Source organism: Anolis carolinensis, chromosome 1 (assembly GCF_035594765.1).
Source record: "Anolis carolinensis isolate JA03-04 chromosome 1, rAnoCar3.1.pri, whole genome shotgun sequence".
Classification (NCBI taxonomy): domain Eukaryota; kingdom Metazoa; phylum Chordata; class Lepidosauria; order Squamata; family Dactyloidae; genus Anolis; species Anolis carolinensis.
Window position 1 is genome coordinate 151798628 of NC_085841.1, and position 26155 is coordinate 151824782.

Sequence of the window (26155 nt, forward strand, 5' to 3'; positions counted from 1 at the left end):
CCAGTTCAATGCAGATAATGTGGATTTTATATGGCAGTCTACAAGGGGCCTGGGAGAGGATGAAGCAGGGTGGCGGAAATGGCCAGGTGGGCAACTGTGCACAGCCTCCCAAACCCAAATGAGATGGTGACGATCATTTGAACAAATAGCAAAGCCTGTAGAAGTCCCTTCCCCCTCCTTCAAGAAGTTAATCTCTTTGCTACTTTTATATGGAAAGGGAGTATCCATGGGGTTCCAATCTCAGTAATGATTTCTATCTTAGCCCCATATGTGAATGCCACCCTTTAGGGCAGTGGTTCTCAACTTGTGGGTCCCCTGGTGTTTTGGCCTACAACTCCCAGAAATCCCAGCCAGTTTACCAGCTGTTAGGATTTCTGGGAGTTGAGGGCCAAAACATCTGGGGACCCACAGGTTGGGAACCACTGCTTTAGGGGCTCTTACATCTTCCCCGGTGGCGAAGTGTGTTAAAGCGCTGAGCTGCTGAACTTGCAGACCGAAAGGTCCCAGGTTCAAATCCCGGGAGCGGAATGAGCATCCGCTGTTAGTTCCAGCTCCTGCCAACCTAGCAGTTCGAAAACATGCAAATGTGAGTAGATTAATAGGTACCGCACTGGCGGGAAGGTAACGGCGCTCCATGCTGTCATGCCGGCCACATGACCTAGGAGGTGTCTAGGGACAACGCTGGCTCTTCGGCTTAGAAATGGAGATGAGCACCAACCCCCAGAGTCAGACATGACTAGATTTAACGTCAGGGGAAAACTTTACCTTTTTTACCTTACATCTAAGTATAGATCAGCTTCTTTCATTTGTCTGTTTTCCTATCCTACAAAGGATTTCATCTTACATTTGATCTAAATTTCTCCTATTTCTCTCTCAAGCTCGTATTACACAAGCCTTAGTGAACAGTACTTAATATAAAAACCAAATAGCCCTACATATCCAGCTGCAATCAGTGAAGCTCCCTCCTGCTCTCTGGTGTTCAGGCATAGCACTCTGATGTGGCATATTCCCATCTTACATTTCTGGCACATAACTGAGAAGTACAGCTCTAGAGTCTATTTTTGCTTAATCACGAACTTAAGCTTTACATGTTCACCAAGAGCCACTGTAGTTTAATTGTTTGGCTATGTCCCTGGACACCAGGATTTGAATCCTTGCTCACTGTGTGACCTTAGACAAGTCACACTATCCCAGCCTCAGGTGAAGGAAATTGCAAATTGCTTCTCCACAAATCTTGTCAAGAAAACATTGTGGTAAGGTCAAATTTGAGTTTCTGTAAGTCGGAAACAATTTGCTCACAACATTTTTTTCACATGCCAATGACAGTGATGTTAATAGGCCAAGCCAAGCAATGCTGTGAAGCCATGACCAGAAAAATTTCATGAACAAGAATTCTAATAGTTAAATCAGTGATTTTACATTCTACATAGCTTGTTTCCTTCAAGATCACTGGTAGATTTGAAGCAATGTATGGAAAAATTGTAAAATGTATGCACATTTGTAATGGCTTCAGGTGAGAGCTCCAGAGAATAAAGTACTTGCATATTTTCTTGTTCTTAAAAAGAGTGTCATGATACAAGATAATGTACATATCATGTCATTTCTATGAAAAATCTATAGTAAATCAGAAAAAATCAAACATTAAAGTCTTTGTGTTTGCTTTGTCATACCATGTTTTGCCTCATCATATACTGTGTTTCAAGCAAAACAATAAACAAATGTTGCAGGGGTTCAAGACTGGGATGGTGGCCTTAGTATCTGCTAATTATAGATCAGAACCAAATTCAGGATTATTATTTTTTGCCATTCCCAGTCTACTGAGATGCGCTGATGTGCATATCGATGTCCATTCAGGAGCAGAACTAGACCATCGCAGAACAAATTAGCAGAAACCAAGCATTCCCATTGGAGTTATATGGTTTCCCGCTCAGAGGAATAATTTACCTTTTAGACCAATTTATTTGTATGTGCTTCAGCTCTAGTAGTGTCCTGGCAAGCACATCACATTACAACATACACAGATAGGCAAACATTTTCTGGTGAGTTATTTAAACACAGTTTTAGGAATAATGTGTGATGCTGGGTTCTAATTGCATTACATGGACTGTGTAGAATAGTGATACTCAACCTGTGTTTCCCAGATGTTTTGGCCTTCAACTCCCAGAAATCCTAACAGCTCCATGGCTGGGATTTCTGGGAGTTGTAGGCCAAAACGCCTGGGGACCCACAGGTTGAGAACCACTGATGTAGAATCACCTTCAGTTATTTTCTTTTCATTCCATTTCTTTGGTGCATCTATACTGCAGGATTACTGAAGTTTGACACCACTTTAACTTCCAGTGCCCTATGCTATGGAATCATGGAGTTGTAGTTTGATGAAGCACCAACACTCCTTGGCAAAGAAAGCTAAAGATCTTGCAAAACTACAGCATCCATGATTCCACAGTGCTGAGCCATGGCAGTTAAAGTGATGTCAAATTGCATTAACTCTACAGTGTACATGAGCCCTTTATCTTCAGGTTGCTTCAAACTATGTTCATAGTAAAAAAATAAAATAAAAAAAGCTTGTACAGTACTCAATTAAATCAGCATGATGGAGAAAGAACCGAGACCAGAATCTTGCCCTTCCCTGAAGGTTCAGGTACAAACAATTCACTACAGCTTCTCCTAGGTTGTGTTTCTTCCTTTTTCCAACTTGACCACAACCTGATCTCACTTGACCACATGTACCCCAGTTTTATCTATGAAATGTTGAAAATAATCTAATAATCATCTCACCTAGCTGGCAGAAAACTTTTTCAATTAGTTACTCTTGCAAGGAAGAACAAAATAAGCTAATATTAACACCTCTATTAAATAATTACTACAGAAATTTGATTGGGTTGCTGTGAGTTTTCCGTGCTGTATGGCCATGTTCCATAAGAATTTTCTCCTGACGTTTCGCCCACATCTATGGCAGACAGGCACAACCTCTGAGGATGTCTGCCACAGATGTGAGTGAAACGTCAGGAGGAAATGCTTATGGAACATGGCCATACAGCATAGAAAACTCACAGCAACCCAATGATTCTGGCCATGAAAGCCTTCAACAACACAAAAATCTGATTGATTGGATGTGGGGTAGTATACAATGCACAACACCTAGATTATCTCTCACATTAATGATCAAAATCACACTTTCTTCTAAAACACATTACATATCCAGGCCTCAGAACTAAATCTCACAACCAGAAAATGAGACATATAGATTTCTAGAATTTGAGTAGATAATTTCTAGAAAAGGAAAATCACCAGTATAACCCAATAGGCTTCTAGAGTTATACTGGCATAAGATCTTCGCACAGATCTGACCTTTTAAAAACATAACTCATCTGGCATGTTCTTTTCTTTTTTCTTTTTGCCAAGGTTTGAGCCACTGTCTATTTGAATGAATCACTCTTTGTTTACAGAAACGATTTGTGGGATTACCTAGGAATTCCAGTAATTCTGGGCTTGTGGCAAGACCCGCATCCTTTGCAATGGATCTCATGATCTCATTGAAGGCAACTCTTCGTTCTCGAATATCAGATTCTCCAACGAACAGCACTTTCCTTGGCAGCGGTGGCAGAGAGGCCTGGGGATAACGTGTGACCAGCTTTTGATAAAACTCTTCAATCTCACTGTATTTTTTAGAAACCTGTGAGCAAAACATATACTTTCATTAAATAGCAGATTCAGGGGTTTCATGGAAGAGAGCAAACATTTCCTTGAAATTTTGACAAGGACCAATATTTAGCTTTATCATACCACCCCTCTACCATCTAAGAAAATTGCAGAGCAATGCATGTCTTATACAACTGCAGTTTCTGTATGTATTACAGAGTATATGGAATGAAATGGTGCCTCAATGTTTTATTCAACTGTAGTAAAGTATTTAGAGCAGTTTGGGAGACCTTACCTGGCATCAGCACCTGGCATCCATGAGCATATGCCAAGATCCATTACTGATGCATGCAAAGGATTACAGGCTCAAGACCTGACATTTCCTGAAATTGGGAAGCATTGATACCAGTCAGTGTTGACAGCAATAAACTAAATGCATGGACAGTGCAGCTCATATTTCAAAATGAATTTCCTATATTGCTACGTGGTTTTCCTCTGGTCCAAGCTGCACCAGGGTCTAGATCAGTGGTTCCCAACTTTTTTTGACCAGGGATCACGTTGACCAGAGACCACTCTCCAACATTAGTACCAAAAGGGTTACGAATCAGTTTTTGGTCAACTTCAGATTCAGTTTGGTTATTTGGGGTGTTGACTCAGAAAACTGCATTGGATAGACCACATCAGCTCTAGTTTCTGATACAGAACATATACCATCCAACAGTTGCCATCTGCTCCCCCACAGAAAACCGTATTTAATAATCTAGAGCTGGTGTGATTTATCAATGCAATTTTCTGAATCAGCACCCCAAATAACCCTAGGAACTGGCCTAAAAATGAAGACACCGAAGTGCCCCTGTTTCCAGGTGCCACATGGAACGGCTCCACTCAGGGGGAGGGAGGAGGAGAAGCAGCATTCAGGAGGCTTGTTGTCACACCTTTCATGGGTAGTCTGTCTCTCCCCGCCCAACATCCCTGTTGCCTAGGCACTATTAGGGGGCTTCATGAGACCAGTCGCTCTTATTGTAACTGTGTGGTAATGCTGAGGCCGTGGATCATATTTTAGTTCTTGGGGGACCACTAATGGTCCACAGACCACAGGCTGGGAACCATTAATCTAGATGGATCTTTGCCCACAATTCCTATAACTCAGCACTACTCTGAACTATTGTAGGAAATAAAAGATTAGAAGAAGCTGGTACTGACTGGAGTTGTCAAGACAGCATGGTATAATAGAAGAATAATAGCTCCCCAAATGGATTGGGAATAAGATATACAGACTAGAAACGGTCTCTCATTCTAGTCCAGCATTCCTAGTTCAAGGGTCACAGCTTTTAGATGCCAGCTGTGCTGCAAGGGTGGTGAACCTTTGCCCCTCAAGATATTTCAGACAGCAATTTCTAAAACCCTTTGCTCATGACTCTGCTGGGTTTGTGAAAGCTTAAAGTCCAAAGCATTTGCAGGGGCAAAAGTTTCCCAACGCTGCGCTAGAGAAATCCAGTAATGTCCACAAAGAACTCTCTGTGTAAAGAATGTTCTTTGAAGTTACATAAACTAATCTATCAATTTACAGGACAATTCAAAGAGGATGCCATTGCTGGGCTAAAAGAGTATTCTTTTTAAAACACATTAAGCTATATTGTGACCAAAATTGAAGAATAAACCTATGTCCTAAATGCCTGAATATGATCTCATCCTGATTTCTGGGTATAGCTAAATCAGTATTTCTACCACCCGCAAACAGGCATGAAAGCCTACCAACTGTTGCAAATGCAAATGTACACCAGCCTATTTTGTAATTCAAACCTTTTCCCAAGTGAATAAAAAATACTCCACAAAATTATAAACCTCTCCTTCACTCACTCATTAGAAGATAAACTTGCATTGCAGACCAGGATAGGAAACTCACTAAATTCAAAAGCTTTATCATATAAACCTTACACTGCCAGCAATCTATGAATTGCCAGCTATTATGTCTCCAGCATGAAAATATTCTTCCTAATTTTCCGTGTGCCAAATGCCAATGCCTTTCTCACAGAATAAGTACTTTAATTGGTATTTGAGTGCCCTCTACTGGTACCAGCTCTTGATGGCAAGATTAGGAATCTAAATTCTATAACTGCATCGGGCCATTTGATGCTGTTGAAATGTATATAAAAAAAATTCTGGGCCATGGAGCTTTACACAAAAGACTCCAGATCCAGACTGACCTCTCTCAGCTCTATAAATGCTTAAGCCAACATATTTAGTCACAATGTGCCTTCACCAGAACAGCAACAGTGGCCACATAACTGAATCACCGTGTCACTTGACAGGTTCTCTCTGGAACATGGGCCATATGGAACAACATTGTGTGTGTATTCTTTATTTCTCAATTTAGTAAACTACACAATGTAAGAAAATGTTAGAGATAGATGTCTCCTTAGATTCACTCAGCTGCAATAAACATTAAGCAATTAAAACTACAAGTCATTTGGGATATATTAGTTAAAGAAAAAAGCTGTTTACAGCTCAAACCGTGTATTATTTCGTGGCCATATAATGTTTCACTTAACATACTAAGATGTCTCATCAAAAACTTAACTAATGTTCTCAAGGACTTTGCTAAGATGGCATATCATCTGTATGGATAAAAGGTTACCGAATCAGATTGAAAACACACCTTTGGATATTTCTTCACAACTTAAACAATCATTTTTAACTTAATTTTTCCCTTTGAGTGATTTTTGCAGGTATACAAGGACAGAAGTATCTGCATGTGATCGATACAGGGCAACTGCCATGTTACTATTCTGTTTCTCATTCTCTCTTTTTTACCCACCCTCAGTCATACTACCTTTTATTAATACAGGTTGAATCACATTTATCTGAAAAGCTTGGAATCAGAAATGTTTGGGATTTTTTGGGAACATTTGCATATATATATTGAGATAACATGAAGATGGGACCTAAGTCTAAACATGAAACTCGTTTATGTTTAATATATACTTCATACAAGTAACTGGAAGACAATTTCATACACAATATATATAGTAATTTGTGCATGAAAGAAAGTTTGTGTTCAGTCATTGAAAAGCAAAGGTGTGCATCTCAGGGTGCAGCCACTATGGAATTAATGCAGTTTGGCATCACTTTAATTACCACAACACAACATTGTGGCATCCTGGGAGTAGCAGTTTGGAGAAGCTGCAAGCAGTATTTGGCAAAGAAGGCTAAAGACCCTGTAAAACTATAACTCTTATGATTTCTTAGCATGGAGCCACAGCCATCAAAGTGCTGTCAAACTGCACTAATTCTAAAGTGTAGGTGCAGTCTTAGCTACCCATGAAGAGGATTTTGGAGCACTTTGGATTTAAGATTTCCAGAGATGTTGAACTTATCACTGGATATTCTCCTCCAATGCCAATCCTTCACACTGCATTAATTGTCACTTCTGAATTCATTCTCTGCAAAAAAAAAAAAAAAATCCCAACAGCTGCAGAAACTAGTTGCCTGCAACCAATCCTACACAGCGAAAGATGTTTTGGGAGGATGAATACATAGGCGAAAAAGAAGAGTAAGGACATGACAATACATAGTTTGGCATACATGTATGGACATACATGCATATACTTGTGTGAATGACAGAAGGAGGGGAAGAAAGGCATAATAAAATTATTTGCCTGAACGTATTGCTAGAAAGACACAGAACACATACTTGTGTGGAGGGAGAATACTAGCTATGTTGGAAAAGGATGTAAGACAATTCAGTGACATCTGACCACATCCACAATTTAATATAACTGTGGTTCAGCCGGGAAGGTATTGACTAACATGGTTTTACTGCCCTCCTTTGAATTTAAAACACATTTAAATAAATCTGTTTGTAAAAACGTTTATACTAAAAACAACATCTTTAAACTAGTAGTCATGGGCTGGCATTCAGCAATTTTGAGATCATAACATAGATTTATGATCTTGTAACAAATGACCAAACTTGGTCCCAAAAGCATACCCTTCAGGCCTGGGAGCATCCCCAAATAATGTGGGTCCATCGCACTTCCACTTCAGTGCAATGGCACACTACAAGAGTAGGCTTTTGGTAGGAGTACAACAAGGCTTTGGTACAGGACTCCACTGTTAGTTATGTTGACAATATAAGATCTCTGCCAGTGCCACTATCTTTTCATTGAAGCATTGTATCATGTTGTTGTTGTTGTTGTTGTTGTTGTTGTTGTTGTTGTTGTTGTTATTTATACCCTGCTTTATCTTCCCAAAGGGGACTCAAAGTGGTTTGACATAAAAGAATTAGCACAGAATATAAAATATAGAAATATACAAAAATTAAAACAGAATTAAAGACAAGCAGCATTTTAAAATTCGTATTTAAAATCCATCAAAACATGTTCAAAGTTAAAAGTTGCCTTCATACCGATGATTCCTCCCTGTTCCATTTTCCTTCTATAATTTTTTTTGAGGCTTTCACTTGAACTTGCATATTTACATTTCCTGAACTGCATCCACTTCATTATGCATGTAACCATAGGGATATTTAATCAGCTCCTACAAGATGGTACAATTTTTGAGAATACAGAATTACACTGTAATTGAGTTTGAAACCACTTGAACTTTCATGATATGGAATCTTGGGAGTTATAGTTTCGTAAGGTCTATAAAGCCCTTTCTGCCAAAGAGTGCCGGTGCCTCATCAAACTACAACTCCCAGGATTCCAGAGCATTGAGCCACTGCAGTTAAGTGGTGCCAAGTTGCATTTATTCTACAGTGTAGATGCATCCCATTTGTCTGCAATCAAAGGACTGACTTTGAATTTTTAATGGGCAGGGGATGAGAAGAAATCTTTTTATGTTGTGTATGTAACACACACACATAAACAGGGCTGGGTGGTTTTCAAAATGTGTTGCTGTTAGGCTCAATTTTAAATGCAGCTTTCGTTAATACAAGAGGACATGGTGAAACTAAGTATTTTCTGACTGTGCAGTTATTTCTGTTTCAAAAAAGGAATCAAGTATATTTCAGATCAAAAAAGTGGGACACTGCTTCTCGGTATCTTCAAGGAACGCTCAACAACAACAAAAACCTTAGCAGTAAGGATTAGTTGCATATGGCCAAACTATTTAAGGTATTTGACCATGTCAGTGACCCAAAAAATACTTCACTGAATAAAAATGCCATTCCTAGAAGTGTGGAATGTTTTAATGTGTTATCTCCTTAGAAAGTCAAAGGGGGAAAGACATCTAACAAGAACCATGACTAACGTGCAGCATGGCTTACTCAAAAGTTCAGAAAACTTTCCAAAATGTAGCTGATTTCAGCTAAAGAAGAGGTGATTAACATGTATTTTCTCCACTCAATGATATTAAGCAGCGATTTGCCCAAAGTGAATGAATCACAAGAAATAATTATCTATCTGTTATTTAGAGCCCAAGGCTTCTCAAAAGGAGACAACTGTTCACAAGTGACAAGAAAGCAAATTTAGATTCCCACACACACATCCAGCACTTGACACCTCTGGATTTCAGGACTGACAGCAAACTGCATGAAATGTCTCAATTGAAAGTACTGATTATAAGGTATCTGCTTATAGCAGTGGTTCTCGACCTGTGGGTCCCCAGATGTTTTGGCCTTCAATTCCCAGAAATCTTAACAGTTTGTAAACTGGCTGGGATTTTTAGGAGTTGTAGGCCAAAACACCTGGGGACTCACAGGTTGAGAACCACTGGCCTACAGAATTATATTGGTCATGTCTCGTTCACTCGTGAAAATTGTTTGATGTTGCATCAGACAAGTGACTGACACATAAATATAAATCAACCCATATTTATATATTAAAATAAACCATCAAAGAGTCTGATGCTTTCCATAGTTTACATTTATTTCTTTTTAGGCTAAGGTCTTCATTTGGATCAGATCTGGCAAATCAGGGAATGGGGACATTGTCTATGTTGGATGGGGCCAAACATGTCCACAATGATACAGCTCTGCAGTTTGGTGGTCCTCCTGGACTCAGTTTTGAACTTGGAAGCACAAGTTTCTGTGGTGGCCAGGAGTGTCTTTGCATATTTAAAACACGTCCTACAACTGTACCAGTTCCTTGAGACATTAGATCTGGCCATGATGGTACATGTTTTAGTTACATTCTATTTGGATTACTGCAACATGCTCTACTTGGGGCTGCCTTTGAAGAGTGTTTGGAAACTCTAACTGATCCAAAGAGCTGCAACTGAACTGCTAACTAGGAACCTTCTCACATTAGAATATGGATTCCCCACATATTGTGGCAAATCCGTGGAGTCCTGACAGGAGGCATGGAGAACCCGTCGCCCCACGCCTCGCATTACCTGACTTAATGCTGGCCCCACTCCGGGGGGAGCATCCGCCTCCTGGTTCCCCCCACTGTGGCAAATGCAACATGGGAAGCCTCCCGTGTTGTTGCGGTGGCAGCGTACGTTGCTTACTCTCATGTTTAGCCCCACCGGAAGTAGTTGTATGTCGTGTAATGAGCTCTGTGGCAAAAAGGGAAAGGAACTGGCATACAACTGACAAATTAACTTGTACGATGAGGTCATAGGAAAGATTAACAGAGATCATACTATGTCCCTGTTAAAACAACTCCTATGGCTGCTAGCTTGTTTCTGGGTACAATGGAAGTGCTGTCCATGACCTGTAACGTCCTATATGGCTCAGGTCCAATTTGCCCAGTAGACTGTTATCTCCCTGTAGGTGCCTGCTCTTTGGCAGAGAAGGCAAAAGACTTTGTGAAACAACAACTCTCAGGCTCCTATAGCATTGAACCTTGGCAGTTAAAGTGGTGTCAAACTCCATTCATTCTACTATGTACATACACACCCTAAGATTCGCAGCATAGGACTTTGGCTTTAAATGATACATTTGGTCTGAGTATACAACTTATTTTGAAGCAATTCCTTTTTACTGAACCGATAGGACAAGGCTAGACAATCTGCATAGTTATCATGGAACTCTTTATTCAGCTAATATGGGAAAATAATGGCTTATTAGTACCTGGCTTTTTATGAAAGCTCAAAGCAGCAAATCACAATCATACTAAAATAAGATAGAAAAATACAGTTTGAGTCAAAATATACTTCAATACATATAATTAGAAAATAAAACAGTTTTCAACATGTGTACAGGTCAGTTTATAGGCCAAAGAACTACCTATCTAAAAATGTATACAGGCTTAGAAATGTTATTGGCAAGTGGCATCAAAGAAAAAGAAAGGGTCAGAGAATTTTTCATCCAAGGAAAATCCTTAAATTACTTGAATCCAAGCAATTTTTTCAGATGTGTAAAGATATTGCTCTTTTAAAAAAATAAATGTTATTGAAGTTTTACATATAAACTTAAAAAAAGAAACTATGATAGTGGGTAAACATTTGGGGGGAAAGGGATAGGAAGATGTAGGGGAGGGGAGGAAGAGGAAAAGTGAAAAAACAGAAAAGAAAGAAAAGAAAGAAAATGAAAGGAAAAAAGAATGAGATTTTTGTCTTTGAAGATATTACTCTTTATGCTGACTTTCACTGAGATTGGTTCCAAATTGCCTGTCATGTACAATTTTAGAAAGAGAGAGAGTCTTTGCACAGAAAATCAGGCAAGAGCTAACCTTGTCCCTGAAAGACTAGTTTGTTCAGTGGAAGAACTTCTATTTTTGGAGAATGCATTGACGCACCTGATCTACCATAAATGGCAAAATATGGTACAGTTCAGATATACGCTTAATACTTCAGTGAAATCTAGAGTTTAGTCCTGATGCTGGCTCTCAAGAACATCAGCACCATGCCCAATAGTTTGAAGGTATGATCTTCTGTCCCAAAGGTGGGAATCATATAATTCTCCAAATGTTACCAGATTCCAGCTCCCATGTTACGCCTACTAATGCTGCTGGCAAGATGTGATTGCAGTCCAACCACATCTGGAAAGTCACATGCTCCCTACAACTGCTTTATGCCATCACACATACACATTAATTTTTATAGCTCTCTCTGCATGCATAGACACTACAGAAAAATAGCTTTGTGTTGGATTACAACTTCCATTATGGCCAATGTTAGGGAACCATCAGTTAAGAACATAAGAAATGTTGTGATTCTGTGAGTTTAACAGATATTGCATGAATCAATGAACAGATTTATATTTACCTATGGCCCATTTCTAACACATTTGAGGCCTAGCCCCATTCATTCATATTCCTTATTGCTTTCTCTTTCCTCCTTCAACCAAAAATGAAGTAACTTGATGATTACCATAAACTGGATGATATCTTCTGGCTTGTGCTTTGCTGATTTGAATGCAGCCACCTGAGTAACAACAACGATGTTGTATTCCACATGGCCAGAAAGCATCTTTCCACGGATTTCCTGGTACTCTGGGACAGACAGATCTATCCCTGTGTGAGCATTTTGAAGAGATCTGAGAGTGTAAGAAACAGAAGGTCAGTCAGAGATCAGTAACATTTCAGCATCTTGAATACTGATACCAGTTTTTGGCCTGCTGGCTTTCAGAACTGGACTAAAAGCATAAGTCAGTGTTATTAAGAGTGATTCAGGAGAGTGAAGGAATAATGTGCTAAACTGGATTTATTTGATAATGACCCAGTTTGGTTGGGGTTGATGGAAGCCACAGTCCAGCACACCTAGAGGGCATCTGGTTAGCAAAGCAGAGCTATTTCATGGGAGGAAAACTGTCATCCCTGGGAGTTTAAAAAAGATTTTCCACAACTGTATTATTACTTACTAGCTTTTTAATCCGTCATTCCTCCAAGAAGGGCATGGTAGCGTATAATGTTCTCAACACAACTGTATTCCAAAAATAACCCTGTGGGGTTGTTACCCTGAGACATTGCAATAAGCCCCAAATCACCCTGAGAGTGGGAATTACTTGAATTTATATCTGCAAATATACAAACACACTAACTTGTAGGAACAAAACAACATGATGTACTTGTACATAGTAAAGGTAAAGTGTTTCCCCTGACATTAAATCTAGTCGTGTCCAACTCTGGGGATTGGTGCTCATCTCCATTTCTAAGCTGATGAGCTGAGTTGTCTGTAGATGACTCCTAGGTCGTGTGGCCCACATGACTGCATGGAGCGCCGTTACCTTCCCGCCGGACCGGTATCTATTGATCTACTCACATTTGCATGTTTTCGAACTGCTAGGTTGGCAGAAGCTGGGGCTAATAGCGGGAGCTCACTCCGCTCCCCAGATTCGAACCGCCGACCTTTTGGTCAGCAAGTTCAGCAGATTAATCCACTGCGCCACCGGGGGCTCATTTGTACATACAGAAATAGAAATAATGACAGCAAAGGAAGGTATTACAAAGTTATCGGGAAATCACCAAAAAGACCCTATCTTGTGTTCCCACCATGCCTGGAAAGGTGATGGGGATGGAAAAACGGCCTCTCCTTCAAATGTCAGTTTATAGGAATTTATAGGAAGAGATAACGTTTGACAGATTAATGAGGGGAAAGAAGGTATGGCACTAATGAGTCGCAGAAGACCTTAAGGGCATAAACCACAGGGAAATAGATGGAATCGTAGGCAGCATAAAATTAGCAGGAAATGCATTTGGAGTTGATAGAAAGATGTCATGCATTTAAACAAATACATCCATGTTCACTTTATCCAGGAATGGCTGTACACTTGGGTACAGGGAGTCCCCATAGGTTCTGTACATTTGTTCTCAACTATGGAAGACTCCTGCACAGGTGAGAGGATCTCTCTTGTCCATTGCTGAATGTAGCATTTGTTGGGTTTTCTTAGTGGGTAGGTAGATAGTTTGTAAGTTGTGTTTCTTCATGAGATTGCCTATGCAGTCAGTGGTTCCCCTGATGTATGGTAAGAGCACTTTTCCTCTGGGTGGATCTTTGTCTTTACTCTCTTGGCTTGTTCTTGGCCTTACAGCTCTTCTGATGTCTGTGGTGGAGTCTCCATTGGCCTGAAGAGCCCAGTTTAGGTGGTTCAGTTCCCCATTGAGGAGGTGGGCTTCGCAGATTCTCTGATTATTTACTTTTGAAATCTAATACATATACAATATTGTGAGAGCTGCCATTGTTATCCAGTTACCAGGGAGCTTTGAATCACTGCATGCACTACAACAATGATGGGCAACCTTTTGCGCTTGGTGTGTCAAAATTCACCTAAAAAACCTAGCATGACTTGGGTGGTGTGTCACTTCGAGAAAAAAACCATAATTTTGCAATATGTATGGTTTAAATAACAAAAATGTATAATTGTAATATATAACTGTATTTAATAAATCAAAAACTATTTACTACCATTATTTCCATGTACAACAATCTATGGTATCGCTTGCAGTTTCTCTCTATTCTAGTTTCAATGTAGTCATGAATAATGAATAATATAATAATAATATAATAGTAATAATATAATAATATACTACAATAATAATAGAATAATAATAGAATGATATAATGAAATGTGCATAATTCCCATGGAATAAACAAGAAAACCACTGGACCAAATCACACCAAATTTGGCCACAAAAGACATAAGTCATCCAATCAATCTGCATGAGGCAGTGTGTCAGCAAAAATGGCTAGGCGTATCAGTGCTGACATGCGTGTCATAGGTTGGCCATCACTGCACTACAAGCACACCCTGTTATTTTCACTGCTGTTTTTTTTAACAGTTGCTGAAAGTATCTAATATGATCTGGCCTTTTAGCTACAGTATTGTGGTCCAAGTTGCTGTGAGTTTTCCAGGCTGTATGGCCCTGTTCCAAAAGCATTCTCTCCTGATGTTTCGCCCACATCTATGGCAGTCATCCTCAGAGTTTGTGAGGTCTGTCGGAAAACTAGGCAAGGGGGGGTTTATTTATACAGTAGAGTCTCACTTATCCAAGCCCCGCTTATCCAAGCCTCTGGATTATCCAACGCATTTTTGTAGTCAATGTTTTCAATACATCGTGATATTTTGGTGCTAAATTCGTAAATACAATAATTACAACATAACATTACTGCGTATTGAACTACTTTTTCTGTCAAATTTGTTGTATAACATGATGTTTTGGTGCTTAATTTAAAAATCATAACCTAATTTGATGTTTAATAGGCTTTTCCTTAATCCCTCCTTATTATCCAAGATATTCGCTTATCCAAGCTTCTGCCGGCCCGTTTAGCTTGGATAAGTGAGACTCTACTGTATGTGGAAAGTCCAGGGTGGGAGAAAGAACTCTTCTCTGTTTGAGGCAAGTGGGAATGGTGCAACTGGCCACCTTGATTAGCATTGAATAGCCTTGCAGCTTCAAAGCCTGGCTGCTTCCTGCCTGGGGGGATCCTTCGTTGGGGGGTGTTAGCTGGCCCTGATTGTTTCCTGTCTGGAATCCCCCTGTCTTTAGTGTTGTTCTTTAATTACTGTCCTGATGTTAGAGGTTTTTTTAATACTGGTAGCCAGATTGTGTTCACTTTCATGGCTTCCTCCTTTCTACTGAAATTGCCCACATGCTTGCAGATTTCAATGGCTTCTCTGTGGTTTGGTTCAGAAGGAGTTCCATGGAGGGTGGCACCAACCTTAGTGACCTCACTGAGAACGAGTATCTACCAATGGAGGAGCAACAGCGCCACCTGGTGGGCAGGGGAAAATCCCGCAACGCTAAAGAGATCTTAGGAAAGGTTGGCATTGAAAGCTGGGGTTTTTTGGGGGGGGGGGGGGGCGGAGCAACTTCAAAAAAAAAAGGGAGGGGAAACTGCAAAGAGGACCATGAGAAAAAAAACTCGAAGGAAAGTCTCCTTCAAGGACGTAGTTTTCAAGAACTACTTGAACTACTCCCCTCCCACCTTTCCACTCCCTGGCAGCAAATCAGGGGCTCGCCTGGACTCCCTATAATACACACATAAGATCTCCCCACTCCTTACCTGGTGGTGACCAAGACGGCCGGCTGCATGGCGAGGCCCCTTCCAAAGCAATGGGCCCCAAACTTCGGGGGAAGTGGGGAGGAAGCGCTCCCTTGGCAGCCAGGCCGAGATCTCACGCAATCCTCTTCCGCCTTGTTCCCCTTTGCCAAGCCTCGCCTCCCTGACCCTCATTACGATCCGGAGACTCCCAGCCTCGAACCCGGCTCCTTCGTGATCTGCTTCGTATTTTCCCCCCTCTTGTTTTAATATTCTATGATTTAATAACTCATCTAATCACGCTGTGTGTCGCCGCCTTTAAAAAAAAGGCAATTGCGTAGTCGGCAGGATTCGAACCTGCGCGGGGAGACCCCAATGGATTTCTAGTCCATCGCCTTAACCACTCGGCCACGACTACTCCTAGCGGTGGAAAAGCACCCGGATAAGGCTTTTTCAATGCTGCTCTCAACATCACGATGAGCCTTTCCAAAAACTAGATTTCGGGAAGCAATAATACTTTCTAGGTTGCTGTGACGTTTCCCGCCGTCTGACCATGTTCCAGAGCATTCTCTCCTGACATTTCACCCACATCTATGGCAGGCCTTCTCCGAGGTTGTGAGGTCTGTTGGAAACTAGGTAAGAGGGTGTTGTCGAAGGCTTTCATGGCCGGGATCACAGGGTTGTTGTATGTTTTCCGGGCTGTATGGCCATGTTCTAGAAGTATTCTCTTCTGACGTTTCGCCCACATCTATGGCAGGCATCCTCAGAGGTTGTGAGGTCTGTTGGAAACTAGGCAAGGAAGGTTTATATATATCTGTGGAAAGTCCAGGGTGATAAAAGAACTCTTCGTCAGTTGGAGGCCAGTGTAAATGTTGCAATTGGCCACCTTGATTTGGATTGAATAGCCTTGCAGCTTCAAGATCTAGCTGATTCCTTCCTGGGGGAATCCTTTTTTTTTTTTTGGAGGTGTTAGCTGGCCCTGATTGTTTCCTGCCTCAAATTCCTGTTTTCAGTGTTGTTCTTTCCAGATTTTAGAGGGGGTTTTTTTAATCCTGGTAGCCAGATTTTGTTCATTTTCATGGTTTCCTCCTTTCTGCTGAAATTGTCCACATGATTGTGGATTTCAGTGGCTTTTCTGTGTAGTCTGACATCATGGTTGTTAAGAGTGGGCCAACATTTCTGTCTTCTCAAATCATATGCTGTGTCCAGGTTGGTTCATTGAGTTCATTTATTTATTACAATATTTATATCCCGCCCTTCTCACCCAACAGGGGACTCAGGGCGGCTTACAATAAAACACACATATAAAAACTACAGTACATTTAAAAATCAGATTAAAAATTATTAGCTTATTAGTTTTCCCACCCTGGACTTTCCACAGATATATAAACCTCACTTGCCTAGTTTCCAACAGACCTCACAACCTCCGAGGATGCCTGCCATAGAAATGGGCAAAACATCAGAAGAGAATGCTTCTGGAATATGGCCATACAGCCCGGAAAACTCACAGCAACCCAATAAAGGGGATTCTTTATAAGGTCTTTAGCTTTCTCTGTGTTAGCAATGTGGCGCCTCACCAAACTGCAAATCCCAAGCCTCCACAGCCTTTGCAATCTCTCCCCAAAGTACAAACCAGGACTGACCCTGCCTGTTAGCTCCAAGATCAGATGCGATTTGATGCCTTTAAGGTATTTAGAGCACGTAATGTCATCTAATGTCTATTCCGTAGTGTATACGTATGGAGGTGTTCCATATCTATTTGCATTCCAGAGTATTTGGTATTTTCTCCAGAGTGGCATGTACTGTAGCCAGTTCCCCTCTTTGATTTTCTTTGCTTGTTAAAAAAGTTTTCAAACTTGACTAATCTGGAGTGGTCATCTCTTGAGGCAAATAAGAGATGCTGGGAGATCAAGAACAACCTGAGATATGTGTGATCTGAACCTCATAGTTTGTTTATTTATTTATTTGCCATATTTATACCCCAAAGGGGACTCAGAGTGGCTCACATATATACAGACAACAATGAGTTTGTATGATGCCTTACAAACATAAATTCAGCAAAAAAAATATACATTAAATCAGTAGTTCTCAGCCTGTGGGTCCCAGGTGTTTTGACCTACAACTCCCAGAAATCCCAGCCAGTTTACCAGCTGTTAGGATTTCTGGGAGTTGAGGGCCAAAACATCTGGGGACCCACAGATTGAGAACCTTCATTAAACCAACCGTTAAAACATCTCAAATGTTTAAACCAATTACCAATTAAAACCACATAGTCCCGTAGTTACTGCTCTTGGATACTATGCTGTCACTAGCTTCAAACTGAGATTCTGGTTGGATCTACACTGCCCTATATCCCAAGCTCTGATCCCAGATTATCTGCTTTGAAGGTGTCTACGGACAACGCTGGCTCTTCGGCTTAGAAATGGAGATGAGCACCAACCCCCAGAGTCGGATACAACTGGACGTTACATCAGGGGAAACCTTTACCTTTACCTAAACTGCCAGGTAATCTGAAATAAACAAATACTCTCGGATCTGATCCTGCAATGTAGATCCCGCCTCAGTTGCTTGTCTATTCAGATTCTCTGCGTGGATGGGATTTGTATCTTATCCTTTGCCTTTGATCAAAAAACAGCTTGAATCTAACAGATTAAACAAATTCTTGACCTGCCATCTGTCCCTTTATACTGTGTTATATAACTGAAATCCCCCAAAAAAACCGAGGTTGGGTGCCTTTAGAGGCCAAAGGGCCACATTAGATGCCCAAGCAGAGCAGTGTTGGCCACAAGCCCCTGAACCCAACCCATCTGTTGCACCCTATGTAGAAGAGGCCTCCTCAGACAAGGAAGCGATGAGCCAAAATAAGAGGGTCCAGTTGGAACCAGAAGTGTCTGGTAATTCTGCCAAGGAACTATTGAAGTTAGAACCTGGACCATTCTACGTTGTAATTCCTGAAGACCAAGAGCCAGATACTGAGACACTTCATCTCTCTGATCTCCAGATTCAAATGCTAACTGAAAAATTGTGCCTGGTCTTTAAAAGAACACGTTGATGTAATTTTACTCATAGCTATTATATCTTAACATAACCATTTCTTGGTTGCAAACAAGTGCTGCAAAGTCTCTGTGGCATCATTTCACATTCCTTAATCCGTTGCTTCCTGTAATTTTACTTGCCCCTTTCTCTTCAATCTTCCACTGACTGGCATTGGACTTATACTCTTATACCATTTCTTGTGGTTTCATTATTGCCTTAACTATGCTTCAGTGTATGCTTAGACTGGTTTGGCTTCCCATATGGCTGAGTATAGGGTGCACTCATCCGATCACTAGCTTAAACAGGACACTATCCAGTGTATTCCCAACTCATTTTTTTAATGTGAATTGTATTTCTGAAGCCTCCAGGAATAGCAAACAAGTTGTACAGACCTCATATGTTTTGTTTCTATGTAGAAGATTGTATTGTCTCTGCCAAAGTGATGACAACTATTTTTTTTATTCCAAGTAAGCAAAGTGAGAGGGTAAATAACACAAACTCTCCTTGTTTGCAAGATAGATGGTGCTTCCTATAGGCTGCTGTCAGTAAAACTCACCCTAAAGAAGCAGCAAGTTGTCACCTGGGGGTAAGAGCTATTGTCTGACATATCAGGAGGGTTTGAGGAAAGCTCACCTATATATCTCCTACCCTTCTTTATGATAGTTACAAAACACAGATGTGAGCCTGGACGGGATTTTAATATCAGGACTCTTCTTCTTGAATCCCTAGATTTAAAATCTGCCTTTTATGCTGCAATAAAGTTATTTATAGAATCCTTTCAGTGTTCTTCAATATCTTTGCTGTTCCCATCAACCCCCTCTCCTAACCTCTTAAGCATTTCACTTGTAAGTCATCACAAGGGACGCGTCAGAGCTGATCAAGGCAAAGCTCTAAACAATCCCTACTGGAAGATAAACTTGCCACTTGCCTGGCTGCAGGCAAAACTTTCCTGAAGTTATGGTGACTTATTTCTGGCAAGCTTAGGTAGTCTCTGTAAATCACAAACAAATGTCACAGTACCCAGCTGTGGGGGTAATCTCACGTTTCACTATTTGCCACGGCTTTGTACAGGGCAAGCTTTCTATCTCTATAGGCTTTGTGGCTTCCATTTGCTAGAAGTGTTTTGGACACAGCCTGTGAAAAAGTAACTTTGGAGGACGGCAGTTCTCAGAATTTTCCAACCAGCCAGGATGGATTAAGAACTCAGAGACCGGAACCCCAAAAAGTCCTAACAGAACTCGGGCAGGCTGAGAGATTTCCACCGCAATCCTCTACTCCAGTGGTTCTCAACCTAGGGTCCCCAGTTGTTTTGGGCCTTCAACTCCCAGAAATCCTAACAGCTGGTAAACTGGCTGGGATTTGTGGGAGTTGTAGGCCAAAGACATCTGGAGACCCCAGGTTGAGAACCACGGCTCTACTCATACATAAGCCCCATCAGGTTTATTTATTTATTATTTATTTCCATCATTTCTATCCCGCCCTTCTCACCTGAAGGGACTCAGGGCGGCTTACAAAACTGGCAGAATTCGATGCCAATACACAATACAAAAGAATAAAACAGAACATTTCTAACAAGTATATACAGAATTGCCTCCTGTTATGTATGGTTTAACTATGCCAACATCAGGAGCCCTTCCACCCCAAACAGTTGTAGTATATTATTATTATTATTATTATTATTATTATTATTATTATTATTATTATTAACTTTATTTTTGTACTCTGCCTCCATCTCCCCAAAGGGACTCGGGCGCCTTATATATGGCACAAAGTGCCTAAAACAATCCATAAAATAAACACACAGTACAATACAAAATAAAACCACTGGTATATAAAACAACAATATTATACTTCCAACCTATCATCCTATTTTAGTTGCTATGGCTCTATTCTAAAGAATCCTAGGCTAGATCTACACTGCCTTAAATCCTGGGATCTGATTCGAGATTATCTGCTTTCATCTGGATTATATGAGTCTACATTGCCAGATAATCTGGGATCGGATCCTGGGATATAGGGCAGTGTAGGACCCCATTCTAAGATCCATTCTATATGTTGCCTTATGTCAATCCAATTTCTTCAATATGGCGAGCTTCCATCATGCTGTAATACTTTTGAAATACAGTAATACACAGTAGCATCATGCTGTCAGTTCCCCTGACCTTTATCAGCAGTTGCATCTGATCTGCCTTCTACACTGTCATATAAATCCAGACTATCTGCTTTGAACTGGAATATATGGCAGTGTAAACTCATGTAATCCAGTTCAAAGCAGATAATGTGGATTATCTGCTTTGATAATCTAGATTATATTTGTTTGTTTGTTTGTTTGTTTATGGCACAGTGTGTTAACGCGCTGAGCTGCTGAACTTCCGGACCAAAAGGTCCCAAGTTCAAATCCCAGGAGCGGGATGAGCACCTGCTGTTAGCCTCAGGTCCTGTGAACCTAGCAGTTCAAAAACATGCAAATGTGAGTAGATCAATAGGTACCGCTCCGGCGAGAAGGTAACGGCGCTCCATGCAGTCATGCCGGCCACATGACCTTGGAGATGTCTATGGACAAAGCCGGCTCTTCGTCTTAGAAATGGAGATGAGTACCAACCCCAGAGTCGGTCACGACTGGACTTAACGTCAGGGGAAACCTTTACCTTTTTACCTTATGAAATTTATACCCCGCCTTCCCCCAGTCAAGGGCCCAAGGTGGCTTACTGCCAGTAAAAACATACAATATAAAAACATACAGTATCTGCTTTGATAATCTGGATTATATGGCAGCGTAGATCCTGCCTTAAGGAGTCTGCAGTTTGGTCAGAAGCTGAACATTTTAAATGCCCCTTTTCTCAACTACCAAACCTGAAATTACAAAAGAAGTTGGGAAGGCTGATCATATAGATTCATAATCCTATAATTTTGTAGCATGAACATAATGATTGTATGATTCCATTACTGTTGCCTTTAAAATCCTGCAAATCCCTTGGGAAGAGACAGACAGACAAACATCAGTGTTCTGGAAGAAGCAAAGACCACCAGCATCAAAGTGATGATTTTCCACCATCGCAGGACTGGCTACATTGTCCAATCACCGTTTCGCAAAACAGTTATTTTATTCTCAGCTCTAGAATGGAAAACAGAATGTCAGTGGACACCAAACAGATTTACAAATGGCTTAGACTAACATTTAAATATGTGTTATAATCACCTGGCACTCAAGCCTTATTCCTGGAGGCCAACTGTTCCAAACAATGCTGTGGATTTTGAAGACGCTCAAATAGAAGGCGTAAGAGAGAAGCATATGATTTATTTATTTCCAGAATTTATACCCCGCCCTTCTCACCCGGGGGGACTCAGGGCGCCTTACACAGTTGGCAACATTCAATGCCAAGAACACAACAATAAAACAAAAACAGTACACACAATCAATTAAAACTATAAAAATACATCATTAAAATACATTATAAAAATTAAAACATATGTAAATTAGCTCCATTTGTCTAAAAACCTCATGCTTCAGCCTTCAATCGGACCATGTCGACGTTATCATATTACTCGTTAAAAGGTTGTGCACACAGCCATGTTTTCACAGCCTTTCTGAAACCCAGAAGAGTTGGGGCTTGTCGGATATTTGTGGGGAGGGTGTTCCACAGCCGGGGAGCCACCACCGAGAAGGCCCTGTCCCTCGTTCCCACCAGCCGCGCCTGCGAGGCAGGTGGGACCGAGAGCAGGGCCTCTCCAGATGATCTTAGGGATCTAGCTGGCTCATATGAGGAGATACGTTCGGATAAGTAAATTGGGCCAGAACCGTTTAGGGCTTTATAGGTCAAGACCAGCACTTTGAATTGGGCTCGGTAGCATATCGGCAGCCAGTGGAGCTGGCTTAGCAGGGGGGTGGTACGCTCCCTGTATGCCGCCCCAGTTATTAATCTGGCTGATGAGGAAAGGACATCAAGCCAACTCTTGTCAGGACCGCCTATCATCTGGAAATGTATGTCCTTACTACAAAAGACTGCGTGGATCCAGAATAGATATCTGCAGTCACTTATGGACCCATCACCTTGACTCTACACTTAGAAGGCAATTATACTCAGCCACAAGAGATCGCCTATGATGATGATAATGTAGCATCAAAGGTCACAGGATGGTGCAAAAGTATGTTTCATAATGTTTAGCTCATCTCTCTCTCGACTTTTTTTTGAATTGGTTATAATTATTATATTGAGAAATTCTTTGTAAACCTTCTTGGTCACTCAGTGACTAGGTGGCCAATATTTTTTTAGAAAGAACGTTCAATAAATAATGCAGTTATATCTTGGTTAAGGACTTCACATAGGCACCCAGTTGGATGCTGTAGTAAAAGAGTGGTGGACTAGATCAGTGTTTCTCTAACGGTACTCCTCCAGGTGTTTTGGACTTCAGTTCCTAGAAGTCCCAGCCATCTTACCAGCTGTTAGGAATTGTGGGAGCTAAAGCCCAAAACATCTGGAGGAGCACAGTTTGAGAAACTCTGGAGTAGATAAACTTTTTCTCTAATAATAAATCTTTACTTATATCACGATTTTCTCCCTAAATGGAACCCAAAGTGGCTCACAACATTATATAAAAGACAATACAAAGCAATATACATACGTAAGACCATAGCCTGTAAAAACAATTTATAATAAGCAATAAATAAACATATTTAAAAACATTCGTCTAATACAGTTATTGCAGCATTTCAAAAATAACAATTGAAACATAATAAAACAGTTAAACCATAATGGAACATGTTACAGATTAAAATACATTCAACACTTTAGGCATAGTTAAAACTAAATAAACATAAACCAAAGCCATTATTCGTCCAATGTTTTGGTGGATAAAGACATTTTGGTCTTTATCCATGGATTCTTCATCCACAGATTTTACCAGCCAGGGCTTGACAATACTATCAGAAGCAAACCTTGACAAGAGGAATGTCATTTTATTACAGCACTATTATTATAAGATGTCATTATTATGTATTAGGACCTGAGTATCCATGGATGCAGGGTCCTGGAACCAAACCCCTGCGGACACCAAACATGTTGAAATGTTGTCATCAAATAACAGAAATTCATAACTTTTCGCAATCTTCCTTCCCCTTCCTTGCAATGAATACTTTCAATGTAAGGGACTACGGGACAACCGTCTCTTCTCAGGTGAATGGAACAGGCTTCCCTATACCTGCCAATGTTTAGACCCAGATTTTGTGAGATGAGAACTGCTTTGTATAAAATCCACATTGAACTGGATTATATGGCAGTGTGGACTCAGATAACCCAATTCAAAGCAGATATTGTGGATTATCTGCCTGAATATTCTGTGTTATATGGATGTGTCCCCTGTGGCCCATATACACTGCCATATAATTTAGTTTGAAATTGCATTATATGGTCAGTGTAGATTTAGACCCCTTCTGCATCTATCTATATATATAAATGAGTGATGGCAACATGGCGACCAACAAAACAACAAAGCTACAGGCCCCCCAACCTCGTAATTTGACAACACAACCCATCATCCACGCTTCTAGGTTGATACAACAAAAAGAAAAGAAAAATAAAGTCCTAATTAGAGGGAAAGGAATAATTGTTTTTATCCAATTGCTGCCAGTTAGAGGACTAATCTCTGCCCACTTGGTCTCCTAGCAACCAACTCAGCCCAGGGGACAGGCAGATTTAGGTTTTAGGCCTCTTCCACAGATTATCTAATTTGCACTGGATTATATGGCAGTGTAGACTCAAGGCCCTTCCACACAGCTATATAACCAATTTATAATCTTATATTATCTGCTTTGCACTGGATTATCTTGACTCCACACTACCATATAATCCACTTCAGTGTGCATTTTATACAGCCTCATATAATCCAGTTCTAAGCAGATAATATAAGATTATCAATATACAGTAGAGTCTCACTTATCCAACATGAACAGGCCGGCAGGGTAAGTGAATATGTTGGATAATAAGAAGGGATTCAGGAAAAGCCGATTAAACATCAAATTAGGTAATTGTTATACAAATTAAGCACCAAGACATCATATTATACAACAAATTTGACAGAAAAAGTAGTTCCATGCGCAGTAATGCTATGTAGTAATTACAGTAGAGTCTCGCTTATCCAACATTCTGGATTATCCAATGCATTTTTGTAGTCAATGTTTTCAATATATCATGGTATTTTGGTGCTAAATTCATAAATACAGTAATTACTACATAGCATTACTGCGTATTGAACTACTTTTTCTGCCAAATTTGTTGTCTAACATGATGTTTTGGTGCTTCATTTGTAAAATCATAACCTAATTTGATATTTAATAGGTTTTTCCTTAATGCCTCCTTATTTTCCAACATATTCGCTTATCCAACATTCTGTCGGCCTGTTTATGTTGGATAAGCGAGATTCTACTGTACTGTATTTACAAATTTACCACTAAAATATCACAATTTAAAACACTGACTACAAAAACATTGATTACGAAAAGGCTGACTGCGTTGGATAATCCAGAACATTGTATAAACGAATGTTGGATAAGTGAGATTCTACTTTAATATGAAATAATTACTGGGATAGAATAATGCAGAACAATATAATCTCTAAAACCAGGACAGTAAATAAAGACCAACAGTCTGAAAGCAGGAAAATTGGAAATTCCACAAAGGAAACAATCAGGGCCAGCTAACACCTCCCAAGAAAGGATTTTTCCAGAAAGGAAGCTGAGAAGGGAGTGAAGCACTGTGTATTACCAAAGTCATTATTATTACTATCATTACTATTATTATTATTATTATTATTATTATTATTATTGTTGTTGTTGTTGTGTTGCGGTCAACCGTGAAAATGAATACAATCTGGCTCCAAGTATTCAAAAATACTAAAATCAGAATATATAAAAATTAATGTGTTATAATAAAACAGAACAATACAATCTCTAAAATCAGAACACTAAATAAAGAACAACACTCTGAAAACAGGGGAATGCCACACAGGAAACAATCAGGGCCAGCTAACACCTCCCAACAAAGTATTTCCATCATCAAAGTCAGGGAAATCCTCTGTTTTCTCAGGGCCACAGACAGTAGAAGCACATAAAATATCGCAAAGAACACCACTCTGAAAACAGGGGAATTCCAGACAGGAAACAATCCGGGCCAGCTAACACCTACCAACAAAAGATTCACTCAGGGAGGAAACAGCCAGGCTTTAAAGCTGCAAGGCCATTACATCCTAATCATTTTTCCTAATTGCAGCATTCATACTTGCCTCCAACAGACAAAAAAAAATCAGAAATATTGTATATTCACAACCTGTAGGAAATAATATCCCCTGATGGCGCAGCGTGTTAAAGTGCTGAGCTGCTGAACTTCTGGACCGAAGGTTTGAATTGGGGGACCAGAGTGAGCTCTCACTGTTAGCCCCAGCTTCTGCCAACCCAGAAGTTCGAAAACATGCAAATGTGAGTGCATCAATAGGTACTGCTCCGGCGAGAAGGTAACGCCGCTCCATGCAGTCATCCCACATGACCTTGGAGGAGTCTACGGACACCGCCGGCTCTTCAGCTTAGAAATGGAGATTATGTCCCTATAACTGAGTT

At 40.4% G+C, this 26155-nt stretch overlaps 1 protein-coding gene, 1 long non-coding RNA gene and 1 other non-coding gene across 4 annotated transcripts in view; 1 reads left to right on the top strand and 2 right to left on the bottom strand.

Moving 5' to 3' along the window:
* hs1bp3 (HCLS1 binding protein 3) overlaps positions 1 to 15668 on the bottom strand; it is a 42631-nt gene extending 26963 nt beyond the window's left edge. The window contains exons 1-3 of the mRNA XM_062984169.1: positions 15535 to 15668; positions 11902 to 12067; positions 3469 to 3676 (exon numbers count right to left, since the gene is read on the bottom strand). Of these exons, the coding sequence (XP_062840239.1) occupies positions 3469 to 3676; positions 11902 to 12067; positions 15535 to 15563 (403 nt within the window). The 5' untranslated portion in view covers positions 15564 to 15668. The remainder of the gene's footprint in view (positions 1 to 3468; positions 3677 to 11901; positions 12068 to 15534) is intronic.
* A 178-nt stretch (positions 15669 to 15846) lies between these two features.
* On the bottom strand, positions 15847 to 15928 carry trnas-aga (transfer RNA serine (anticodon AGA)). The gene has a single exon. It is a non-coding gene; the product is annotated as a tRNA-Ser (tRNA).
* Positions 15929 to 15940: 12 nt separating this feature from the next.
* On the top strand, positions 15941 to 20182 carry LOC134299940 (uncharacterized). 2 transcript variants are annotated; one of them, XR_010007189.1, is made up of 3 exons: positions 15941 to 16146; positions 17898 to 18015; positions 18336 to 20182. It is a non-coding gene; the product is annotated as an uncharacterized LOC134299940 (long non-coding RNA). The 2 variants fall into 2 exon arrangements; XR_010007186.1 differs by lacking the exon at positions 18336 to 20182 and having other exon boundaries at positions 17898 to 18181.
* The last annotated feature ends 5973 nt before the right edge of the window (positions 20183 to 26155 follow it).